General features: G+C 35.4%; 1 protein-coding gene across 1 annotated transcript; it reads left to right on the top strand.

The window, feature by feature from the left end:
• Nucleotides 1-3,858: 3,858 nt before the first annotated feature.
• LOC149297812 (aromatase-like) lies at nucleotides 3,859-16,085 on the top strand. The gene is made up of 9 exons (XM_089488249.1): nucleotides 3,859-4,003; nucleotides 5,745-5,895; nucleotides 7,841-7,995; nucleotides 10,221-10,397; nucleotides 11,127-11,241; nucleotides 11,333-11,447; nucleotides 11,938-12,100; nucleotides 13,268-13,509; nucleotides 15,840-16,085. The coding sequence occupies exons 1-9, from the start codon at nucleotides 3,859-3,861 to the stop codon at nucleotides 16,083-16,085; spliced, it is 1,509 nt and encodes a 502-aa protein (XP_089344375.1).
• Nucleotides 16,086-16,337: the final 252 nt, after the last annotated feature.

Raw genomic sequence — 16,337 nt, 5'->3', positions numbered from 1 at the left:
TGTGTGTTTGGGTGTCGGTGTGGCAGATCCTGTCCTGGTGTGTGTGTTTGGGTGATGGTGTGGCAGAGCCTGTCCCGGTGTGTGTGTTTGGGTGTCAGTGTGGCAGATCCTGTCCTGGTGTGTGTGTTTGGGTGATGGTGTGGCAGAGCCTGTCCCGGTGTGTGTGTTTGGGTGTCAGTGTGGCAGAGCCTGTCCTGGTGTGTGTTTGGGTGTCGGTGTGGCAGAGCCTGTGCTGGGGTGTGTGTTTGGGTGTTGGTGTGGCAGAGCCTGTCCTGGTGTGTGTTTGGGTGTCAGTGTGGCAGAGCCTGTCCTGGTGTGTGTGTGTTTGGCTGCCAGTGTGGCAGAGCCTGTCCTGGTGTGTGTGTTAGGGTATTGGTGTGACAGAGCCTGTCCTAGTGTGTGTGTTTGGCTGTCGGTGTGGCAGAGCCTGTCCTGGTGTGTGTGTGTCAGTGTGGCAGAACCTGTCCTAAAAAAACACCAAATGATATAGGTACCTGTAGAAGCACATAAGTGGACATTGGCACGCTAAAATACTAATAGTACCCAATATCATCAGGGCCCCATTCATTTTGCCCATTCTCTGTCTTAAACACTAATAGAAAAGCATCAGGTTTAAGAGAAACAGGTGGTTTTATTTCAACTGAAACTATAGCCCCTATGTCAAAACAGCAATACCAGAAAGAAAATAGAGCACCAAAAATGAATTCCATGAGCACTATTGAAATATTTCTTGTTGGTTACTTCATATACAGAATCTTGCCACTGTAAAAAAGTCTGTAATCCCAGTCTGTTTTAAATTTGTATAATTAAAATAGTTTAACTTTTTTAGATAAATCAAGAAAATGAATTAGTGAAAGCTTTGCAATATTTTATACTAATGAAAGTTGATGGTAGAAAACTAGTGCAGACGCAGGTTTGGTTACAAACTTCTGTTTTTAAGGTCCTGCTGTCTGTAATAATGACTCTTATGAAATCAATCACCTGTATCTAAGCAACTGATCTCGTAGCAACTTGAAGCACCTTTTCTAAAGATGCTGCACAAAACAGCGCTGGTCAGAAGAAAAATATTTTTTTTCTCTCTACTTTAAAAAGGTAGGTATCTCAGGGTTCCTCACAGAACTCAGAATTATCCCGAAGGGACAGGTAGGTTTTTACTAGCTATATCAAAGAAGTGCTTTATGTATACAGTATAATGCACGGTGATAGAAAGACAAAGGACTATGATTGTTTAGTACAGTGTATTTTTAATATACCTAGTGTATGTATCTTTATTTTTTCAACTATTGCCATTTATTTTAAATTTTTTATTTTATTGATAACAATAACAAACTATTTTGTTTTTTGTTTTTTTTACTAAAATCATAGAATGTATCAAATCGTAAAACCATATACAAGCTAGTATTTCATATTTTTACTACAACTTTGAGAAATTTTAGAATGTATTGAATCTTAAAACCAAGTATACATGCCTGCATTTTTGATGGTTTTTTTTTAAACGGATTACAATTATTTTGTAATAACGTTAACAATGTATCATTTTTTGTATGGATTCACTGTCATGCATGCTTGCAATGGGATACCAACTGACAAAGTAACTGAACCCCATTATTTGGTTTATCAAATAATAATTTCTTTATTAGTGTATATATATTGAACATTATTATATAATGATTAGAAAAAACTAATTCAACAAAATTAGTTTTTTAGCCATACAAATTGGATGGAAGATTACTATTTTTTTACTAGTTTTAAAAGATTTATGGTATAATTTAGAGAGTCCAACTTACTCCAAGAGACGTAAAAGCTGCCAAATGTTAGGATTTCACTAGCTTTAAAACAAATAACTTGTAGCATTATTGGAAAATGTGTTATGTATCACTTCAGAACCTGGCCATTTTGTGTCCCTCAAGCATTGTCGTTGGACAACCCTGACACAGCTGGAATGGAAGTGATTCCTATTTCTGCAATCTATAATTAACCCAATGTTCTATATTAATTAGATTATTTTAACATACACCTGAAAATCGTCTAAAATGAAGTTTCTTTTAGGTGCTACTTAAGTTTAACCCTTGAGATGTGGTGTGCCATGACAAAATGCTGGTAAATAACATGCAGGTCTTGATTGTGGCACATCGGGATCATTTAGAAATCAGATCGATTTCCTTCCTGGCACAGAAGAGATCATATTGTCCCATGATAGCTTATAGTCATCTCGTCCAAATAAGAAATGGTTTTACAAGCTAGAGCTATAACAAGTGTGTAGGTTAATTAAATGGGGATAAGATCTCCTTGAGCATACAATACATTGCTGTATACAGAATGTATATTACTCATTTTCTCAAATAAACTTCCGTTATCAGCAGACCTGGATGAGGCCATTATTGTCTGCCATGATTTTTGGGGTGACTTTCCCTGCTCCAACACAAAATGGAATTGAATTTTTATGGCAATACATTGATAATTATGTCCTGGTTGTACAACAAAACAATTTTCCCCATAGACTTCCATTAGTGTCCAACAGGATGGTAATGCAATTCCACTGTATACTACAAGGCAGTATGATAAGGAGTCAGGGCGTTTTTTCTAGTAGAAACAAAATATAACACAGCTATAATATGTAAGCTGACTAATATGCAGCTGAAAATATTACATGAAAAAACTAGAATTGTTTTAAAAAAGACAATACAGTACAACATTTTTTCAAACTTTCTTTTTTTATTTGACACTAGAAATTAGATCTAGCAGAAGATTATGTGGGCCCTGATAACACAATTCAGAGGGGTTTCTCCAATATAATCACATATAATATTTAAGGGCACCTGAAGGGGAGCACTGCCCACACTAGGGTGATAGCCATGCGAAGCACAAAACCTAAATTAAGTATAAATTTGACTAGCTGAACATAATCAACATGTCATAAAAATAAATCTTTTCTTATGTCATTATGGCATGCAGCTACTTAAGAGACACAAACTATACAACCTATACCTATGCATCCCCACAAAAATATATAGCGACGTGCATTCACATTGACTTCCATTCTTCTGAGATCCTATCTGCATAGGGTAGGGGTGTCCAACCTGCGGCCCTCCAGCTGCCGCAGGACTACATCTCCCATACTCCTCAACCAGCCCCTTAGTTAAAAGAGCTTTATGGGAAATGTAGTCCTGCAGCAGCTCAAGGGCCGCAGGTTGGACACCAGTGGCATAGGGTATCTCTGCTCCTGAGACTACATGTTGCTTGCTTGGGGATTCCGACAAATTAAATTTGAGCTTTTCTATTTCACTAAAAGCTTCCACTCGTACAGAATTATTACATTTGACTCCAAAATAAGCTTTTTATTGGCCTGCCTATATCTCTGTAAATACACCTGATACATGAGAGGAACTACAGCGTAAAGCATAAAAATATACACATTTTGAATTTTACAGAATTGAAATGACCTTTTTAATGCAACCGTCCCATGTGTGACGCTTAACACATTTTTTTTACCATACGAGTGAGATATAATAGCTTCTCATATCTCACAGGATCACACCGTTGCTACCCCCGCCAGTGACTACAAAGCCATGTCCAATGTCAAGGACATTACGCCACATGAAGTTGTCAAACACATACAATCAAAGAAGGAAAGTTTTATAACTCCAAGTTCATTAATCATTTCTAGAAGAAATGGTATCATCTTGTTTTGACTAAATTTGCTCCTATCTAGCAGATTCTCAAAATATAAAAAAGGGTAAATGCCACAAGACTAGTCTTTAGATCCTCATACGGTATTCCTTGTGTTCATTCCCCTGGAGATTTAAACAACACATGGTTTTATAACTTCATTCTCTGGTTACCTACAGAGGCAAAGACATGATTTTGGAAGCTTTTAGCACAATGCAATATAACATCACTGAAGTAATGCCCAGCATAGCTCCAGCAACAGCCGCCTCTGTTCTTGTCTTTATTTTCCTCCTTATTGTGATCTGGAGCCATGAAGAAACATCATCAATACCAGGTAAATCATTGTGTTTTTGTTAGTTTTGCAAATTATATAATTAACCAGTCAGATAAATTACAATTATTGAACAAATTATTATATTAATTTAATGAATGAATTAATGTATTGCTTTGTAACGCAAATTTATATTGTAATGAAGGCGCACAGCTCATAATGGACTATTTGCCCCCAAACTAGATTTTGAATGTAATTTCTAATGCGAGCAGTTAAATCTGTACAATGTATATCGAAAAGGCTTTGATCTAATAAAGGATGATGCACAAATGTTTTAGTTACCAGGCTGAGTGGGAAAATATATTTATTGAAAGTGTGTCGCAAGTGTTTTTTTTTCATACTTTTAAAAATACTTACAAATCTGTAAATTCATTTATTGCCTAAGTATCAAGTGAGTATATATTATGTATTTTTTGGGGGGTGTTGGGTGTGTTTGGCTACATCTTTTATAATAACAGGTCTTCTTTTAGTTTAATTTTCATCCATACATTGTATATTGCATATCTGTATATCTTTTGCATTTAGTCAATGAGTTTATGTGAGACTATTACCAAAATTGTGAATCATAACATTTATAAAATCACAATTTATGGCCAACATTCATTTGTGTTACTGTAACATTATATCAGGGAAATATATAGGTTCATTTTAAAGGAGGCCTGTCATGGGGAAAGTATGTTTTTTATTTTAACCAATCATTCCATTGTCCTATAGATATTTTATTTTACGGCTATTAATTATTCTGTCTCATTTTGCTATATCCCATTATGTTCCTGGCTTCCCCTTTAAAATGTCACACAGGATCACTTTTGTGATGGATGTGTACGTTGTCAGGGTGTGTCATATACTGGTTTCACCCCAGTGGGAGAAATCCCTTTAACTTCTATGTTTTAGTTTACTTTGTGGGTTTTCAGATATTATGTATATACTAAATTATTATTTATTGCTTTATATAGCACCATCATCTTCCGCAGCTCTGTACAGTGGGTAAACAGAACATAACAAGTAGTATAGAACACAACTTTTCAACTTAGAGAAACAAGAGGTAATGAGGGCCCTGCTCAAATGAGCGTACAATTTAGAGGGAGTTAGGGTGTATTACACAAAAAGGTCAAATTATTAAATTGTATGTAGAGTCTCACATTTCAGTACATAGACTCCAGAAAATGGCACAGGCATATATAGCTTAGTGTCACTGGAGTGAAGACTGATCAGTTATTTTTTTCAATGAGCTCAATTTCTGTTGACTTCAAAATACCCACTGCTTTAGCTGAATTAGGAAGGTAGCTGAAAATGCATAACTATTACGAAAGTAAATGAAATAGGATGGTATCATTTAAAAATTCGTCCCCCTTATCCCACTGGGAATGCTTCTCCCTCCAACCATTTTCACAAGTTACTCCAGCAAAAGTTAGTTATACCCTTGTTTGGTGTATTCACGTTTTAGGTTTATACAAAGAGAAAAGGGGCCTTATTTATTTTGTAAGATATATTTTATAAGGGTTGATAAATGCACTGAAGTTGTTTTAGTAACATAGCGTCTGAAGGAATCTCTTAGACCATTACATCTAAAAGGGGAAAACTGAGGTCCTGAAAGCTTATGGAACTCTACATCTTACTATATGTTGATCTATTTATGGTAAAGTAATGTGTGGAGTATTGACTACCATGTCTAAATTTCTATTAGGGTATAAAATGCACCTTGCTGCAAAACAACAATGAAACTTTCATTTTATATTCACAGGTCCGTCATACTGCATGGGACTTGGTCCACTGATTTCCTACTGCAGGTTCCTACGGACAGGAATAGGCAGCGCCGCTAACTATTACAACAAAATGTATGGGGAAGTTGTAAGAGTCTGGATTAATGGTGAGGAAACTCTGATTATCAGCAAGTAAGTGTAAATCTACTATAACTCCAGATACTATGTACATGACATATGTTATATGAAAGACTAATAGATAAATTAATATCAGGTGAAGCAATAGGTAGCTGACAGTTATAATGCCTATGGTCTTCAGTATCATGTGGCTTGTCACATACTGGATATAAATGGATTAGCCATCATTAGTCTGTCTTGTTATGAATGGAACTGGTGTGAGCCCCAGGCCAGCTCAAACGCCTCCTAAATATATAGCATATTATCATTGTCCATAAGGATGTTACCATGAAGGTTCCTACATACTTATTTATGTTGGAAACAAGTTAAACTTGTCTTTACAAGCCAGCCCACCCACCACTACATGTGCAGCTCCTGTTTATAAGAGATTATGAGATTTCAGGGTTTTCATAATGATTTTAACATTCTGAAGTCAAGTTAAAAAAAAAATTTGCATATATATATATATATATGCAATCATGTATAAATATCATATGAGTGCATTATCTCACAATAGATATTAGTAATAACTCCCAATATAGAAACGTTACTAGTATTACAACCCATCCTGCTGCTGTTTAGTGCATACAGTATTTATTTTCAGTGTATTTTGAAATACATACAATTTTGTATAATATTCTGTATTTATAATTATAATGCAACAGTGTAGGGGGAAAATCATGTGCGTGTAACGACTGTAATGTAGGAGCTCCCTCTATAGGACAAAACACAAAAAAATATAGAAACATTTGTCCCCTTTGAGTAGTTATTGCGGCATTCAGGAGAAATCAGGAATTACATATAAGTCGGCTAACACATGCAACCTCCATGAACCTCGGCCGTTAATACACATCATTTTTCGCCATTGCAAATGTGGAACTACTATAGACAGAGCGCTAGATTACTTTGAAATTTGCTGTTTAGTTACAGATATGAGAAAACCTCAATTTGTTGGCTTTTCATTCCAAAATTCAATGTTGAAGATGCATGCAAACCAATAACTCAAAACATATTTCTTTGGTCTGAGCAAGAAAACCACAAATGTTTTTGCTATGAGTTGTGCCAACATTTCCTAATATATTCTATGTGTGATTCACTGTTATTCTCTGCCCCTCTTTCTCTGTTTTGCTCTGGAAGAGTTGGTTTTAATGAAACGTGTAGGGGGTGCAGTGCTGGGTTGTATAATAATAAATGACGTCTTGCTGTACATGTACATGGTACTGTTTTTGTGGACCACCTTTCTCTCTCTCTAGGTTGCGCAGTACAGTTGTGTAGATGTTAAAACAGGCACATCATCCCATTTAAAACCTCGTCCAATTAATGAGTAACATGCTGTTCTTGGTGTCATTGTGTCCATTTTCGGAACCCTTTACATATGCTGCTAATTTTTAATTGCCAAATTATCTTTTAGGGACGAAGTTACTTGGCAGGGATTTTGGTACCTATTATTGGCAATAGATATAACTAAGTAAGGCACTTAGAAGAAGGTTGTTCTTCTTTAATGGAAACTATAATGAATTTAGTGATTGTGTGTGCAAATGTTAACTATTATTTATTGTTTTATATTGCGCCATCATATTTCGCAGTGCTGTACATTGGTTAAACAGGACATAACAAGTGTAGTGTATGACATAACAATTTAACTTTCAAAAAGGTTGCAATGGTTGTCTCTGTAAGTCAATTTGTTATGTTACATACTACTTGTTATGTCCTGTCTACCCATAGTACAGCGCTACGGAATTTGATGGCGCTATATAAAACAATAAATAATAATAATAATAATAATAATGACCGCTTTGGCGAAGGTGAAAATCAGCCTCTGCATGTTAAGGCCAATGGTTGATACATGTATTTGGGTCCAAAAATAGGATTGTTTCTCCTAAGCATGGGCACTTGGGAGGTATGTTTTTATATGAAATTATATTATAACTCCAGTTATATGTACATTTCCCCACTACAGATCATCAGCTGCATGCCATGTAATGAAACACGGTCATTATACTTCAAGGTTTGGTAGCAAACGTGGGTTACAGTGCATCGGAATGAATGAAAATGGAATCATATTTAACAGCAATCCATCTTTATGGAAAGTGATTCGCCCATTCTTCACAAAAGGTAAATACTTTTGTAAAATCATCTTACTGGAAAATTCTTGGGTACTCACCAAAGGAATTTGTAGTTGTTCTAATGTGTCGTGTCATTGGCCTGTGCCATATGAAGCAGTAGGGTGGTTATTTTTAAAGAGCAGCTTAAAAAAGCAAGTATTTTTATGTAGTGGGGGATCTTAAAATCTGTTGTATTTTAGTGAATGCAAAAGAGGAACATGCACACAGAAAAGCAGCACTGTGTGTATTTTGAGTGTGTCCTCCTTTGTCCATCTGTTTGTTGCTCTTAAACTTTCTCAGCCTTCTTCCTGGAGATTCTCATGTGTTTTTCTAAATCTCAAACCAAAGAGGGGCGATACATCAGAATTTCTGATTTTTCACAAATTGAGATAAATCACGTGTGATATCATCAAAACTCAGTATAAATGGGCTTTAAAACCACAGTTTTTTCATTCAACAAAACAAAACAGATGGTATATTTTAAGAGAGAGTTCCTTGCATTGTTGTAGAACAATTTCTGTAGACACAACTCTTTCACATTTTAACTGTACTTAATAATAAGTCAAATGTGAGCTTTAAATACATATGCAAAGAGGCCAAATGATAGATGCTTACAATCTTATGACTATAAATCTGTACCACTATTTGAATTTAATTACTGCCGTCTGGCTTTGTAAAAGAGCTAATGAGTTTAGACCACAGTTCAAGTATTTGGTTAGATTTTTCAAACTCTGTTAGAAGACATTGCTATGGGCAAAAGTACAAACAAAAGCTATTATTGTAAAATCTACTATGGATGACAGTAGAAGGCCCTACCAAACAGAGACACCCTAATGCAATTGACACAGTTCTTCTACTGCGTTTAATTTAAATTATCAAACAACTATTAAATGAATTATTAATTCTTTTTTGTGTTTCTACATATTGGCAATCACTTGTGTTCACCCAAATAAATCACAAATTACATATATATATATATATATATATATATATATATATATATATGTATATGTATTTATATATATATATATTTGTGTGCATCTGCAGTTGCGAGGAAATGCACTACTTCTGATATTGAAGTAGTTAAAGTCAGTTGAGAATAAATGTGTACTTATTTAGAAGCAATCTTGCAATCTCCATATTTAGGAGTCTACAGCTTCACAAAATGTACCGCTTAGCTTTTTGCTGATTGCATGGAATAAAATGCTTAGTTGTCTGTTTGGTAGGAATGCCATTCAGGTGTACTGCCACTCCATCTGTGTGAGTTGCCTCTTTTAGAGTGTTGCGTGCAGTCTAAGGATCTGTATCCCGGGCTCAAGGTCAGTAAACAGAGGTCAGTTTATAAGCAGACAATACTGTAGAATATTTTATACTGCATTGGAATATATTGCTTTAAATTAAAGAGGAACTCCCACTGTTTTCATCATGGTGGAGTATTTAATCACTTGTACAGAGCTACAGAATTTGATGGCGCTATATAAAACAATAAATAATAATAATACTTGTAGCAGAAGAGTAGGAGAACTTATATAAAGTTTTGCATAGGTGTTCCTTAGGTTCAGTAAATCCGTTCACCGTTCACCATAGCTTTGTTCTGTCTTTCCTTGCCGGGCGTTGGACACTAAGGGGCAGTACTAGCCTGAGGAGACATCAGACCCGCAGAACATGAAGCCTGTCAGGCCGTTTTGCTATTTTTGCTTTGCATGGCTTGCATAAGGATGTTTTACGCTATTTGAGGCATAAATATTGACATGTATTAATCTCCCAAAGGTATTGAAATCGGGTAACAAATAGAAATAAATGATACTTTTGCTATTTAGGAGACGTTTTGTGACAAATACTACATATACATTAGACTTGGACGTGGAATTTTTCATTTTGTTTCAGGTTCATTCATTCTTGTACAACAAATTTCGTTTCCTGAACTTTCGGTTTGGAGAAATCAAGATGGCTTTTTTTTTTGGAACTGAAATTCATTGTTGTTACTCACTCTCTCCCTACCTTCTCCAACAACCTGTTCCCTGTCTCTGATTCTGCTGCTACGCTGCTCTGTCTTGGCTTCTCCATCTGCATTCTGCTGTCCTCTTCAGAGAAGTCCTGCTTGTTTAATTAATCCTTCGCCTCAATGCACTTCATTAGTCAGGTCATAAATAAAGTATAACAGTGTATTACATATTTCAAATATGAAAGGTGTTTCAGACAACCGTGTTGAATTATAACCCCCATTGTCTTTAGCTTTGTCAGGACCTTGCCTTATGCAGACCACCGAGCACTGTATTAATTCAACAAAACACTTCCTAGGAAAACTGGAAGACGTGACCAATGACTCCGGAAATGTAAATGTGTTGAAGCTAATCAGGCTAATTATGTTAGACACTTCTAACAAGCTCTTTCTCAGAGTCCCTTTGGATGGTAAGGCCAGCTTTTAATCACAATGAATTCAATTTATCTGTAATGCAGTTCATTTCATTTGAAAAAAATATTGTATCGTAATTATTTCTTACTTAGACAGCAACAAGACACAATTTTTAAACAGACCAAAGCACAAAAAACCCACATAAAGAAATGGTAGAAATAAAAGATTGGGAGATTATTGATGGCGAGATTTTGGTACATATTTAATAATGCAAAACCATAGAAAACATTTGATGCAAAATGTTAGTTTTAATACACTCAATAGGTAGATACTGCTTTCGTTGAAGTTGCTCCATAATTTTGCCCAGAATTGTTCTAATCAAGAATTATAAGATTCTACCTTTTATCTGAATTGAAACTTCAAAGAACGTGAAAAATCTAACATGGCACAATAAAATCTAAAAATATCAACTGACAAGTGCCGAATTTGTATAGTACAAATCAATTAACAATGGAGAAGCCTATATCAAAAAAGGGACAAAAGATGGGGAGCACCCTTTGGCAACATTTCTAGTCAACGCTCACATGTACAATACACCATGAATACATTTGAAAATCCTTGTTGCTCTGTATACAGGATGATTTTAGGAAAGGCACACTATATAACAGCTAAGAATTATAAAAGGTAGGGGAAATGCATACAGCCATTGCCTTTTGATCTAATCTTTGTTTGTTGTGATACCTTATGATCTCCTTTTATAGCATCAACCTTCCTGTTCTTTTCAGAAAATGATATTGTTCTGAAGATCCAGAAATATTTTGATGCATGGCAGGCACTTCTCCTGAAACCAGATATATTTTTTAGAATTTCCTGGCTGTACAAGAAGTATGAAAAGTCAGCGTAAGTTCTTAAATGTTAAAACACATTCACCAGACTGGAGAAGTAATTACATGCAGTATATTTCATTTATACTACCTTCTTTTTTGTGCAGCAATGATTTGAAAGAGGCCTTGGAAACACTAATTGAACAAAAACGTCAGGAGCTTTCAACCTCAGAGAAGCTGGATAAGAATATGGATTTCGCATCAGAACTAATTTTTGCCCAGGTGCGCGGTGTATGGATTTCAAATTTAAATATCTTAATGCTTTCAGAATCATATTTAATCTGTTACCAGAAGTACCACAGAAAAACATTCTAGAGAGCACATAAAGCAATGGTGTTGTGTTCCCTGTGTTTTATTTTTAATGCAAACCGATACAGTACTTTTTGTAACTTTTATTTGCCTTACTGAAGTTTAAAAGCATTTGAGAATAATTAATGTTATCAGGGTTCACTGTAACACTTAATTTATCTTGAAGCAAACGGTAACACTGTTTACCCCAAACCAAAGCAAAACAGAGGAACCAGATCTTGACCTGTGATGTGCGAGTACTTGATGCAAATTGAGGTACTTGGTCATCAAACTAGTTATGATCAGCACAGGTTGCAAGTAAAAAGTACCACAGATGTTTAGTCATTAAACAAATTGTGATAATGACCATATAACTAATTTTTTAAAACTGTATTGCAAATAAAATAATGTCTCTTATTTACAGAGCCATGGAGATCTCACTGCAGAGAATGTCAACCAGTGCATCTTGGAGATGTTGATTGCTGCCCCTGATACCTTGTCCGTGTCTCTCTTCTTCATGTTAGTCTTGATTGCTCAACACCCAAAGATTGAAGAAGCGTTGATGAATGAAATCAACACTGTTGTTGGTAAGCAACAACAAATGATTGCATTTTTATGTATGAGTGATGAAATAGCAAAACAACTTAGAGCTACCTACATTTTTACTTTTAGACTTTTGCTGTTCCAGCCCAAAAGTATCACAACAGTTTAATTTTTTTTTTATTTAAGAACACAGGTGGTGATTTAACTGCTAATATTGACCCACCTAAACACATTTGAAGATATCCCAAAAGACATAAGCTGTTGGAGATACTTGAGGGCCAGCACTGGATAACTCTAAGTCTAAGACTTAAGTATCTGTTGTTCTCATTTTATATTTTTCCTATATGCTACTTTTATCAAGGTTGTTAGAATGAAACTTCTTGAACATTATTAATGTTTCAGTTAATATGTTAATATCAAAGGCTACCATGATTCTGTTTTTGCTTTCATTTTATGACCTCTTAAAGATGTTGCACTTAAGATGTGCGTGACATCAGTGGATAGAAGCTGGCATTTTAGATATTATGGGTAAAGGAGAATACATACAAAGTGTATTTAGAGATTGTCTAAAATGTTTATTCAATTGCGGCATGTGCGTGTATTCCAACAAATTTTAATGAGATAGAAACAAATCTGCTCAATACACTTTGCTTTAGGTCAGATCAAATGCAACAGGCACAATTGGGGAATGGTGCTGGGGGCTCTGTTTCTTTTAATTACACAGTATTTCCTCTGGGCATCTATAATATCTAAGCTTCAGAGCATCAGATGTGACTTTGTCCAGTAATGTGCATCACAGAAGCCAGTGCATGCCATTTTAAATCAGTCTCATAGTTTCCATATTAGCGCTGTCCTTGATTTAGTTTCATACTCAATGACACAAAACACCATTTCTGTTTATCTTGGGGGACGCTTCATGTAACTAACAGTGCATGCCCTATTACCTGAAACAAAAACCACAAGGTAAGGTGTAAGTCACATTGTAAGGGGTAGCTTTTTACCTTTGCATTGTGTTAACCAGTTGGCTACGAAATGTATAGTTGCCCTAGGCCTTGTCAGACAAGGCCAACATACAATGTTTATGTTAGTGTTAAGATGTGAACTGTTCATAGTGGTAAGAAGCTCTGTCTGGCTATATTGTAAAATATGAAGTGTTAATATGAATAGATCAATTCAAGATGATCATTTATAAATGTTGTGCCACTGAATAGGAGATAGGGAAGTGGAGAGCAGTGACATGCAAAACCTCAAAGTTTTGGAGAACTTCATCTACGAAAGTATGCGGTATCAGCCGGTTGTAGACTTGGTTATGCGCAAAGCTTTAGAAGATGATATCATCGATGGATATAATGTGAAGAAGGGCACTAACATCATTTTGAACTTGGGACGCATGCACAAAGTCGAATATTTTCCAAAGCCCAATGAATTTACCCTGGACAATTTTGAGAAGACGGTATGTTCAGCTATTTGAGGTTTAGAATTGTTGCTCTGTTTTACTCATTGACTATTTCAAGGTTAGATAGATATGACTCTTCAGCTACTGAAAAACTACAGTTCCTACAGTGATCTATTTATCAGAAGACCTATTGATGATATAGGATCATGGGTGTTGTAGTTGATCAAAAATGTGCCTACTTTTGCTGTCCAATGCATTTAGAATTATTCATACAGAAAAATGTTAATGTGCGACCTCTTTTAAAATATGTTCAAATCTAAAACAGTTTATACATATTTTATTTACTCTTTTTATTTATGGAAGAATTTGTTAGATGTTTAATCTGCTGTTTAAAGTAACCACTGTTAAATACATGCTAATCTTTAAAACCTTTCCTAATTTCAAGCTCAAATATGTTTTATTATGACTAAAAGTAATTAAACTCAGAGGATTTTCTCCCAGGGAGAAGCCTAATCACTATATATTCACTAACAGCCTAAATCAGTGTTCTATATATAGCATACTCAACACTGTAATTCAGCAGCTTTATACACATCAACCACATTTTTCCACGGATGTTTTAGTTTCTATTTTAAATAAGTTAGACCAGCAAATTAGGATAAAAAGCAGATGGCCTCATCTTAAAAGTATATAGTCTGCAACACTTAATTGCAAGGCCTTTTGTATGTCAATTGCCAACAAACTGTCAAACTTTGGAATTTTAGATTGGTGGTTAAACCAGCCGACATCTCTGGCTATGGTAATTAAAAAACCACACCACTCCTACCTTAATATTAATGCATATGTGAAGCCTAATATTGTTAAGGTTGGGTGAGATGGTATGGGTTTAAACAAGGATATGGCCTGGTAAAGCTGGTAAAGCTACCAAGTGCTCCAACATCGGTTTATCATATGCCAAAACAAGTAGGCTTAAATCCATCCACAAAGCTGTTTCCTTTCTATACACTATGTTCTCTGAAATACATGGCTACAATTTTCATTCTCCTGTCCTATATAGGAGGCAGAAACACATAGGGGTAAGGCTGGCCCACCTAGACTGTAGAGCGATGGAAATGGGCAGAACCTGGACTGTGAGTGGGCAAGATGAAAATTCCATTCCCCAATCAGAGATTGAAGGTGGTAGCTTAGAGCCCGGTGTAGATTAATAAATTGAGGGAATTCAAACTTGCATGGCATAGTCACTAAATTATTCTGAATATAAAACACAGCAGGAACACAGTAAGCAGACTAGATGTCCCAAATGGCTTTTATGTGCCATCACATTCTATTTTTCTATTGTTACTGAGACTTTTTTGTAGCTGTCAGACTGATCAAATACTGGACAATTGTTCTCTCAATCTCTTGCAGTGGGGAACACTTGTTTTGGCTCACAAAAGGTATAGAGAAGATTTAGTTAATCTAGGTTCACTTTTGGATGCATTGATAAATAACTCTGGCTTCTTCAAAACAAGAAGTTTCTCTACCAATGCATTATGAAGGGCAGAACTGGTGAAGTCACTGAGATGACATGTTTCACCTCTCTGTAACTCACTTCAGTTCAGTTTGGTGCTATTAAAATAGTATGGATAGCAAAAGAGACAGTTCCTAATATCCTAGCAATGATGCATTCATTTACTTTGTATATATCATTGGGTGACAGCAGTACAAATCATAATACTGATGGCAGGTGACATAACATGCTTTAGACATGTACTAATTACTCATGACTTATTTTTTATTTATAATTTTTAATTTACGGTGATGATATAATTAAACTTTGAAGTGAATGATGTGATATATTTTATGATAAACAGGCTTTGCATTCATCAAATGCTTTTTTTATTATACAATTCCCAATATCCTCAGCCAGGCCATATAAAAATGACTATATTCTCACAAACAAGGTTATGGAACATTACTATGACTTTATTGTTCCTCCTCTAGTACTAAATGTTGGATTCTACATATATTGTAAACACATATAGCCTTCAATAAGAGACACAGTAACCCAGTTACAATTTAACTGATTGTGTATCAAAGCCTTAGTGGCTCTGACCACAGCAGCTTACGTGTGCAAATAAAAGTTCAGCCTTTAGCGAATAAAACCTTCTGGTTTAATTGGTTTACATACAAAGGTTGTTTCAATTTGAAACATAAATAAGTTTACAGTCTTAGTCACATCTGTGGCCCTAGGTATTTAGTGGCTTAAACTTAGAATAAATGTTAGACTTAAGTATACGTCAATCTATTAACACAATGTAGATACTCAATAGTTTGTTTTTCTTAGTTATACATGTTTATAATTAACATATCTTGAATTTCTCAACTTTTCCCCCTTCATGTTACAGGTTCCGCATCGTTACTTCCAGCCATTTGGCTTTGGTCCACGTGCATGTGCAGGGAAGTACATAGCCATGGTGATGATGAAAGCGATTCTCGTGACTCTTCTAAAGAGATACAGGGTGAAGATGCTACAAGGAAAATGCCTGGAGAACATACAGAACAACAATGATCTGTCCACACACCCTGATGAAACACAGCCCTCATTAGAGATGATTTTCATTCCTCAAAACACAGCTAAACTCAAACACTAGCAGAGAATATAATAATCTCTGCCAGATCTGGAACATCTGAAATGTAATTAGTATAGGTTTAGTGTCAGCCTTAGTCTGTGTTAAATCTTGATTTGACTGCTGCTGTTTGTACTATGGATGTAACGTTCATTGTGATTAAGTTATGTGTCAGTTATATGTCTGTTAGAATTATATATATTTTATCTATATTTAACAGTATTATTAATAAAATATCCTGTCTATATTTTTCAGATATTATAACCACATATTTTA

Source organism: Sceloporus occidentalis, unplaced genomic scaffold (assembly GCF_023333645.1).
Source record: "Sceloporus occidentalis isolate IW3139 unplaced genomic scaffold, rSceOcc1.0.p SCAF_37, whole genome shotgun sequence".
Classification (NCBI taxonomy): Eukaryota; Metazoa; Chordata; class Lepidosauria; order Squamata; family Phrynosomatidae; genus Sceloporus; species Sceloporus occidentalis.
This window is presented reverse-complemented; position numbering and strand designations above follow the sequence as displayed.